The sequence below is a fragment of the Perca flavescens genome, chromosome 1, assembly GCF_004354835.1.
Source record: "Perca flavescens isolate YP-PL-M2 chromosome 1, PFLA_1.0, whole genome shotgun sequence".
Taxonomy (NCBI): domain Eukaryota; kingdom Metazoa; phylum Chordata; class Actinopteri; order Perciformes; family Percidae; genus Perca; species Perca flavescens.
Genome location: NC_041331.1, coordinates 31,153,540 through 31,164,236, shown reverse-complemented (window position 1 = coordinate 31,164,236; position 10,697 = coordinate 31,153,540). Strand labels below are relative to the sequence as shown.

The following is a 10,697-nucleotide window of genomic DNA, read 5'->3' as shown; positions in this document are numbered from 1 at the left end:
TATCATCAAGCTTGTCCAACTCCTCTCTCAGCTAATACATGCCTGAGAGTTATATCTCAAATGGGCCGCAGTGGATACAGTGGCATGCACATTGGAAGATGTAAAGCTTTGGCATTTCAACAGCCCCCCTTACTGCGTGTGCCTCTGTGATAGTTCACAGGGCCACAGGCACACCCGCAGCTGTCACACACAACCTGTTGTCAGGACTGGTGGATTGTTCAGTAATAATAGTTTACAGTCTACAGTAATTCATTTTTGTACATATTGGGAAAATTGGACCATGAGAAGAAAAATCAAGCTCCAAATATGGCTAAATATAAGTTAATTAGTGAAATTAAGATGTATAGGTGCTAGATGACTAGTGCATGTGTGTACAGCACTTATACATGTTATGTAATACTTCATGAACAGCACTGTCGTCTTGTCCATGAGGCACAACAACCCACGCTGAAGGTATTTTGTCATTCTCTAAGGAGCCTTTACGCTCTAGCATCCTTTCTTTCTTTCCTTGTCTCCACTAATTCTGCTTGTGTTTTGTTGAGTGCATATTTTTGATGATCTTACTGCTTGGAAAGCACCTGTTTGACTCTATGCATGGCCCCCGTAGCCACTCCACACCCTTACTAAGCCTGACTTTTACAAAAGGGGCATTAGCTTAAGAAACCCTTGTGGAAGATTCAACAAATTGCTCTTAAAGTGGTTGTTGCCACATTGTGACTTTTAAGATAATTTTCTATAAAACTGTTTGTAACCTGTGTTTTTACTCCAATATTTGATCTCTTTGGTGGTCTGGCCTGAAATCCTTCCTATGGAGCTTTTTTAAGGCAGTCAGCTCTCACTGTGCTGTCATCCCATCATGTGTTTTGTGGACTGTCAAGCAGCCAGCCAGGCATGCCAGTCATATACGGAGATCAGAGAGGCTCATAGCACAATCCATGTCACCCTAGCCCACTGGATAGATGAACATCAACACATTGTACCTGTCCAACAATTAATAATTTACTCAGATTAAGGTTTAGGATTTTGATATAGGGGAGGGGTCTGTAAATAATTCTACAACAAACTTGGTCCTATTCTCTATAGTGCAGACAGTCTTCATAGATCAACACAGTATAGTACAGTACAGTATACAGTAAGTGTAATTTTTATGTTCTCCTCTGAGGGCCATTATACATAGACAACATTCTTCAGTTTTTTTGCCTGCAGCAAAAACCAAGTGTTCATTTTCACAGGTTCTTTGGAGCGTCACATTGTTTTATTCACACTAATGCCAGAGAACTTGTCTGTCCACAATCTAAAGTCTGTTTCAAACTACTCCCTTTTCCCAGACTTGAGTAAATGGCTAAATTGTCCTTGGTCTTAAACCACACTTGTTCTTGTTGCAATTCCTAGCCATTATTTCTTGAGTATTGCTCAGTGGAAATTAATGGTATATTTCTACGTGAAAAACATCTGTCTTTTAATTGGTCTGTTCACCAGGAAAAAGTTTCACTGTGAGTCAAAGGTATGCTGACGGGGGCCTTCATTGAAACAACCCTCAGCATTCCCAGAATTCCCATCATGCAAGAAAGTATATGTGACCCTGTAAAAATTATGCCACAGCCTTTTAAAGAGCCACATATAAAGTTTATAGACCTTTGAAATTTGATTTTCATTAGGTGACCATTGGCTGTTGACGGCTGTATATGCATTACTGATTTACTGTTGTGAAGAACTCATAAATCTAAACACAGTCTTTGTTTCTGTGGTGTAGTTTAGCATTCCTTTCCTTTCTTTTCTTCCGGTAAATTAAATTTTTGAGGGACTTAACATACTTAAAAACTCACCAAAGTTGGCAGTCGCATCAATTCTGGTGAAAATGTACGTATTTTAAGGGTTTCGGGAATAGGTACACAAAAATGGCTTGCTAGCGCCCCCTACAAAATAAAAAAAATTGAGCCCCTGCAGTACATTTAACGTAGACTCACAAAACTTGGTACACATATGTATCATGTCAAGACGTACAGAAAAGCTCATTGGAGCCATACCCTAAACCCAACAGGAAGTCCGCCATTTTTAATTGAAAGTTCGAAATTAGTGCGATTTTGGCCATTTACACATGTCGTACTTTAACAAACTCCTCCTACAGATTTCATCCAATCAACTTCAAATTTGGTCTGTGCCATCGTAAGACCTTAGAGATGAAAAGTTATTAAAAGAAAAACTTTTCGTCATAGGGCATGGCCGTGGTGGGGCGGACATTTTGTGTGTTTCGTCATCGAAAAAGGAAGTGGGTGTAACTTGAGTGCACATTGTCCAATTGGCTTGAAACTTTTCAGGATTCATAAGTGTCCAACCCTGAGGACATATAAAGGCCGATATTTACTCAAAGTCATAGCGCCCCCTAGTGGCAACAGGAAGTAGGCCTAAAGGGGTGGTGATGGTGCAGTGGATATGACATGTGCCTTTGGTGTAGGAGATCTGGGTTCAATTCCCACTGCGATACATCAACCAATGTGTCCCTGAGCAAGACACTTAACCCCTAGTTGCTCAAGAGGCATGCGACCTCTGACATATATAGCAATTGTAAGTTGCTTTGGATAAAAGCGTCAGCTAAATGACATGTAATGTAAAAGTCAAGGTGCTATACTTTAACGAACTCCTCCTAGAGATTTCATCAAATTGACTTCAAATTCGGTCTGTGTAATCTAAAGACCTTAACGATGAAAAGTTAAAACTTTTCGTCCAACGGTGTGGGCGTGGCATGGCGTGGTGTGGTGGCCATTTTTAGCATTTATCAATGAACAAAGAAGTTGTTGTAACTTTAGTGGCAAAAACGTTTTTGGCCAAAATTTCTCACGATTGAAAAGGGTCTAGGCCTGAGGACATTTATAGGCCATAACATTTGAACCGTTTAAGGTAGTCTTGTGTGAGGTATCATTGAACTCAGCAGCTTATTTTTGATTGGTGATGGTTTGACCCGCCCCCTATGCTGTAGCCACGCCCCTTTTTATTTATAACTTATGACCCGTTTGATGTACACCCTTGTGTGAAGTATCATTGAACTCAGCAGAGTTCCTTATTCATTGGTGATGGTTTGGCCCGCCCCCCTATGCTTAAGCCACGCCCCCTTTAATAAATGGTGACCCATTTAAGGTTTAAGGAGTCTTATGTGAGGTATCCCTTTTCATTGCTGATTATTTGCAGTGTCTGAGTGCCGCGCAAATGCACGGTCGTAAGTAGCGGTGTCCGTCAGGAACCCCGACGCACGCAGGGGCGCAAGGGCCCGTCCAACGCTGCTTGCAGCTTTAATTCATGTTGTATTTTTTAAAGGAATTTAACAGTTTGCAGACCAAATAGTGACAGCACAGTTGAGTCGATCCTTGATGCTGCAGTGTCAGACAACAAATGAAGGCCAGAGCTGTTTGAATGGTTCATCATAGATGTGTTGAGACAGCTGGGTGAGCAGCTCCCAGCCAGAAATGGGAGGACTGTGATGATTTCATTGTCTAGCCTGGAATTTCTTACTTCATCCTCAATAATTTAAAGTATCGAGGAGGAACAATGTTGGTGTTAAACCCAATCCTTCCGTGTCAAACTTTATCTCTTGCTGTGATTCAACTTCATCAAGCGCATCACAATGTTTTAGATGTGCAGGGCTCATATGTGAGGTCATGTGAAAATATCAGTGTGATGAGTGTGTTTAGTGTGCTGCTTGTTAAACCGTGTCATTGGTGTGTCATTTTCCTTCAGTGGAGTAACACAGGCAACAACCTGATGTGACAGTGGCAATTTTATTAAAATGAAAATGTGAAAAATGAAGCAGCGACTGCGGGTCACAGTGGTAAGAAGGTACTGTTTTTGCCTGTGGCGCCTTCAAGTCAGGGCAGGCAATTCAATACAACGATCTTTAGTGGATGAAGCCTATAACACTGCAATGTAGCAAGCAGCATTCATCAGTAACCTTACCCGCTTTCTGACTTTTATTCTAATTAGATTTAGGGCATAAAAATAATGGATGAGCTGTCTTCTATCAGCTGCTTGTCCGCATTAAATGTAATGACCTCGTTCTTTTAGCAAGGGTTTTGCGGTCTGTTCCTCAGCCAAGTCAGTGTAACAGGGCCTCTTGTTAAAAATCTGATCCAGTAGTAACTGGAAGTGAAAAGACTCAGTGTCTGAGATTTCAATTTTTGTTATAAGAAAAAGCCTGGGCAGTAGTAGCCTAAAGAGCTAACTTTAAGAGAAAATGGCAGAAAAAGGATTCCAGGTTTAAAAGCAGTGTTGGGAGCAGCTGTGCCACACTAATTGACATTTTATTGCCAGACAAATTTAGCATGGCTCTCACTTCTTAGCATGGACTCAATATAGCTTCAGGTTTAGTGCTGACTCAGAAATACCATCTTGTCCCAACACTAAACTGACACTTAAAGAGACCTTGTTCTCTTGTCAGCGCTCACCTCTCGGTTATCCTAGAGAGTCTAGAGAACTTGTTGTGGTTTTGCATCTCGTCAGTACTGTTGCTGACAGAGGAATTTATATTTCCCAAGATAAAGGTCTAAATGCCATTTCAAATCCATCTCCAAATTGACAGAAAAAGAATGCCGGTGGAGAACTGAGTTCTTCTAGGCCTGGGTATTGAACCTCATTACATTTTGAATACCAACCTAAATGTGTTGTGGCATCAGTGACTGAAAACTGTCAAGTGTCAAAAGTTGGTATTGAATGTTGATTTTTAGTTCTGTTTATGAATTATACTTTGATTACATTTTTTTTTCTTGTATTTTATTGAGGCAAAGGCTTGTATTTGATACTGATGTATTGGGCAAATTGATAGTCAAAAAGGTAAAAACTGTTAAAAATAAAAATAAGTTTACTTAAAGTGCTCATATGCTCATTTTCAGGTTCATAATTGTATTTAGAGGTTATATCAGAATAGATTTACATGGTTTAATTAAAAAGAAAAAAAACTATTTTTGTTGTACTGCACATTGCTGCAGCTCCTCTTTTCACCCTGTGTGTTGAGCTCTCTGTTTTAGCTACAGAGTGAGGCATCTCACTTCTGTTCCATCTTTGTTGGGAGTCGCACATGCGCAGTACCTAGATAAGCACTGCTAGCTAGTCAGAAGCAGAGTATGAGGGCGTGCCACGCTAGCAACTAGGCGAGCATTATAACGTGCGTTACAAAGTGACGCACGTGTGTCACGGAAGTAAAGGCTGGACTACAATAGAGCTGTTTGGAGCAGTTTGTGAACAGTGTTTTCTGTTGGAGATGGTAAGTCCCTTAGGGGTGGACTTTGGGCTTTTTCACTTTGGAAGCCCATTACGTACACAAAAAAGATAAATAACACAATAAAGGAAAGGAAAAACGCCCAACAAGCACAATATGAGCACTTTAAGTAAACTTCCCCCAGGTTGCCAAAACCCCAAAAAGGGAAACCTGAGGACATGGCCCCAGCAGTGTCCTACAGCCTGAATGTGCTTACAGACATTTGAGCTTGTGAGGAATGTGGTTCAGGTAGTGTTAGAATGATATACAGTATACAGATGCATTCGTTATTTAAACCAAAACAGTATTGATTAATTTCCATAACTGAGCTGACTAAAGATATTTCCAAGTTAAAATGTATGTTCATAAGATTGATAGCGGAAGATCACCTCAAACTGGGAGAGGACAAAGAAGAGGGTTCCGGAAGATAATTGGCAAACACCTATTACAATTGGTAGAAACCTATAATGCAGGTCTTAAACTTGAAAACAAATGTGTGTTCATAAACCAGAAAAGTGACATACGGTGAGCAGACGTGTTAATCATACGGTGTAAAATGCACATACATTATGGTCTTTGCTTCACACAAAAAAAATAACCACAAAAGGAAACTTGACATGCAAAGTTACATTGAAATGCTTTATTTTCAGAGAATACAAAAAATAGTTTTATTGAGGCCAGATAAATATTTTATATTGTATGTTATCACATCTTTATTGTAACTACATCATTTTAAGTCTGTTAAGGGAGAAAAGAAAACGTACAGAACACTTCAATTACTCCACATCATTGAAATGCGTAACTACATGATGATGGCTGACAGATATATCGAAATGTTCTTATCACATTTAGAGGCTTAAAAGCACAAGAAAAAGCCAATTTATAAAATTTCAGTAACTTCATAACATACAATAAAGCAGTTGGCAGACAAAATCCTCCAGTCTGTTGTAGTTTACAAGCACTGTGGTACATGCCCATGGAATGCAGTACAAAAATGTGTTTATATATATATATATATATATATATATATATATATATATATATATATATATATATATATAGTATATTTTAAGCCGCAACACATTTTTCTGACTGGCAAACAGTTCCTCTGTCATAGCCAAAAGGCCTTACATGTGGCAGAGAGTAAAAGAGAGAGGGGATACAGTTGGTTTAGGACTTTGAGGAACAGTACATTAAGAAGTGGGACAACAAATGTTAGAAAACCCCCATGCACGTGAACCCACATTCCCAAACAACTGCTCGTCTAGTACCTTCTACTGACCGATGAGGTGAAGCTGTCACTCAAGCAGACGAGACACTGTATGGGCTACGGACTAAGGCACTAATAATACTACAGACTTGACTAATGAGTCCTTCCCTCCCACACTCACACATAATACAATGCCAGAAAAAAAACCTTCTGAATAAAGATCCAACTGTTAAAAAATAAAAATAAAAAAAGTCATGTTGAAATGTGTCTGTGTCATGAGCCATTTGCTATGGTATACTGGAGGTCAGAATCACTCAGTGCATCTTTAAAAGTTTAACTCTGTCGCTGTATAAACAAAAAGATGCATCTGAAGCACAAAGCCATGCATTATCACAGCAGGACCTAATCTCACGATATACTGTAGTTTAATATTGAAACACAGCCCATAAAGTAAGACAAGGGAACCAAACACACTACAATCAAACTCGGTAAACAAAAGGTTCTTCTATTGCAGCAAGTAGTATGTTCTGTACAGTCGCGCAGAGCACCCTTAAACTCAGGGACTGGTGGACACAAAAAAAAAAAAAAAAAAAAAAAGAGAGATGAACTGCAGTGATTAGTGTTGCAGTCACTTCACATTCCTCTTACTTTCACATCAATTCTAACAAGTTTCATTTGTTGCAATTAGCTTATTGCAAAGTTATTTTCAGATTTAGAATTTTGCTGCTTTCTGAATTTACAGAATTGGAGGTGAATGGACTCAAATCAATCGCTGGCAGGGATTGATTATTGCTGGAAAAATGATTATAATCACTAACAGCTAGATAGAAAATCGCCAAGGAAAGGGCCAAAGTAAATCTGCAGGGGGTGGTAACCATTAGACAAAGCAGAGAAGCGGCACTGCACGGCATTCAATTGAGACGTCTGAGGTATTTACAGATATTCTAAATTTGCATGCTGTTGTAGCTAATCAACCTGCCTGGTTACTCTAACCACATATTCTATACTTGAAAGTAAAATAAGCACTCAATTATACAATATCATCTCCTATATTATTACTTTGTTTGCATGGTGTAAGGGAAACCAATACTGCCCTCTAAAGCACCATCCATGTTATTGCATCATCATCAAATTCTGTTTATATTGTATGTACTGTAGGTGTAAAGAAGAAATACAAAAACGTTTAAAGGGTTGGGGAACATATCTGACCACAAGCTCTACTAGCGGTGGTAAATAAGTGAGACCATTCCTGTCCCCTCTCTGCTAAAAAATACTCGGGAGTAATAAATATTCCTTCTATGGTAATATGTTGTCCTGTGTAGAAAAGCATTCACATGGTAACGTAATGTAAAACATTCTACTTGAGTCTGAGCGGCTGCACACGATGACGCCTATATTCAAGAGCTTAGACAAACATGTAGAATTTGTTGCATCTTAAAAAGACATTTTGCGTGTGGAGCACATCAATAACCACATAAAAGAAATGACCAGAAAGAAAGCAAAGATGCTTATATCACTAGAAGATTCCCAAAGACAACGGTCCATTCTTTAATTTTACAGTATGGTCCGATAAACACCAATATGCATCTTACCTTCCTTTGGGTTAGTGACCACTGAATTTAAGTCAAGACACACCACATGATTTAAACAGATATTAAGGTGCCAAATTGGAGCATGAAGGCCAACATTCATACAATATCAGAGTACCGAGCTGAAATCGTTTTGCTGTCCGGGTGACGCTGCAGTTTAACAGCTAGATCACATGAACGGCAATACAATCAATTCTTCATCTTAGAAGTTTATGAACTAATTTGTAAAAAATAAAAAATAAAAAGACAAGAAAAAGAAACCGTAGCTTATGGGCAAACATGAGAGCATGTTAGCTGTGCAGTTTGTCCCGAGCATGTCACATTCTGGTTCAGATTGGATCAGTTATGCTATATATGAGGACAAAAAAAAGCAGTTCTTCAGTTGAATCACCACAATCTTTATGTTAGTTTTTTTTGGGAAAGTAGTCAGTTCCATACAGTAGTATTTCAAACTTGCAAGTAGATGACTGAGATATTTCCATGTGAATTAGACTCACTGCAGACTTGAGCATTTCTGGTTTGTTGGATCAGTCACAACACATCTGAAGTCGCTGCTGGCCACATACCTGTTCAAGTGTGCCAGTAAAAAAAAAAAAAAAAGGACACAAACCAAGATGTGCTCTTCACACTGCTTCAAGCGTATGCAGATGTGAGTTTGAATATTTTAGTTGTTGTCCTCTCGTAGTTCACTGGGCAGGAACTTGTACTGCTGCTGCCTGATCTGAGCCAGTTTCTTCCTGGCTTCTTCCAGCTCTCTCTCCTTTCTCAGCATCTCTTCCTGGGCTGCAATGATCTAGACAGACAGAAAATATTTGAATTCCTCAGCCCTGGTATTACAAAGAATTGTCAACAGGGGCTGAATGTACAAGCTGTAGTAGATGGCAAAGATAATACTGATAATACACCAGCGGTAACTGAAAAAAGTTGGAAAGATTTCCTGTTTAAGCAACAAGAGCTTCTCATGTTATTTGATGCTGCTTGACGTTCTTACCTGTGCTATTCCACCCACAAACTTGGTCTTGACCACCACGTTGTCTTCATCTGCTTTGTCAAATGCTGCCTTCTGAGCGGCCCGCACCAAATTGTCTGACGCCTTCTTTACTGCATTCCCAGCAATCTATTTAAAAAAAGAGATTAGTTGAGAACACCTAACAGCAGCATAAAAAAAGAAAGAAAGAAGAGACAACAAACAAGAACACTAAACCTGCTCCATGTTATGAGAATTAATCTGTCCAGTACCTGTAGTCTCCTCATGGCCTCAGAGTCCTGGTCAGCCTTCACCTTACAGGCCACTAGCAGCTGGGCAGTGGAGGCTGCCACCTGTTTGGCTGAAGAGATGAGCTTCTCCTCGCTTGCATGGCCTTGCACCGAGGCGTTGGCTGCCTCACACAGGTTGCTGGTCGCTGCTGCTACCATACGTGCCTGGAAGAGAAAAGCAGGAGAAAGAAAATGTTATTGGCAAAATTGTGCCTCAGATTATCAAGCGCGCGAAATGGCCCTTCACTACACACTTACAGCTGAGATGAGCCCCTGGGACCACTGTCCATCGTCCACAGCGTTGGCAGGGATGAGGCCCACTTTGCCCTGAGCCACCAGCTCTCTCTGGGCAGCCGAGGCTGATTTGACCAAAGCGCTGGTGGCTGCAGCGATGGACTTGGCTGCCTCTAGGATCTGCTCCTCGAAGTTCAGCGTCTCGTCAGCTTGCTGAGGGGGGAGGAGACCAATCAGTCAGACAGGATCCTTCATGAGATTGTTAGTTTGTTACTTTCAGTACCACTCGGATTCAAAGTGGAATGTCACGTCAAATCATTGCTCCAAAAAGGTGACTCTGGTCAACTCAATCTAGTGCCACTAGAACTATAAACATTTTTTTTAATTTTATTTTTTACTTTGGGATGGTAGAAGTTACATATGATTAATGATTTACCCATCAATACTGACACACGGGATGACTAAGAGAAACAAAAGTTGACTTCCCAAAGCTTCACACAGCCAGATTTTTAAACAGCTGATAGGGAGCTAGATGCATCCGAAGAACAAACAATACTCTGCACAACAACAAGGCTCTGTCAGTATTACACATCCAATCATATTTAAGTTTGCCTGTTTAAAGCACACACACACACACACACACACACACACACACACACACACACACACACACACCCACACACACACACACACCCACACACACACACACACACACACACACACACACACACACACACACACACACACACACACACACACACACACACACAGTGTCTGAAGACAGAGCGGGACACTGTAGGAATATGTTTGATATATAGTTGGGACTGAATAACAACCTAATATATCAAACATATCAGACAGAGCCCTGCAGAGAAGGCCTCCGGTGGTGGGGGCAGGAAGGGAAGGAGGGGAGGAGTTAACTGGGAGCCAGAGAACACGTACTGGGACAGGCTTTAGCTAGAACTAACACAGATGGATGGATGATTGGCGGAGGAGAGGGAAACATAATGTGAAATATAATGGGGTTTCTGTGAGTTTTCAAAAACTCGACAATGAGGCAAGCATCAGCTACAGAGAGAAAACAACTTTGATGGGCATGGATGTCCAATAATGAGTGAAGGGTGAGTGTCTGTGAGTGTTATGGGAAGTTCAAATTAAAAGA

General features: G+C 40.4%; 1 protein-coding gene across 2 annotated transcripts in view; it reads right to left on the bottom strand.

Annotated features, from left to right (window-relative positions):
- Positions 1–6,310: 6,310 nt before the first annotated feature.
- The window catches only part of tln2a (talin 2a), a 101,785-nt gene continuing 97,398 nt past the window's right edge, over positions 6,311–10,697 (bottom strand). For both annotated transcript variants that reach the window (XM_028570559.1, XM_028570654.1), the window contains 4 exons: positions 9,560–9,748; positions 9,284–9,466; positions 9,036–9,161; positions 6,311–8,837 (listed from right to left, as the gene is read on the bottom strand). In XM_028570559.1, coding sequence (XP_028426360.1) covers positions 8,709–8,837; positions 9,036–9,161; positions 9,284–9,466; positions 9,560–9,748 — 627 coding nt within the window. In that variant the 3' untranslated portion in view covers positions 6,311–8,708. The remainder of the gene's footprint in view (positions 8,838–9,035; positions 9,162–9,283; positions 9,467–9,559; positions 9,749–10,697) is intronic.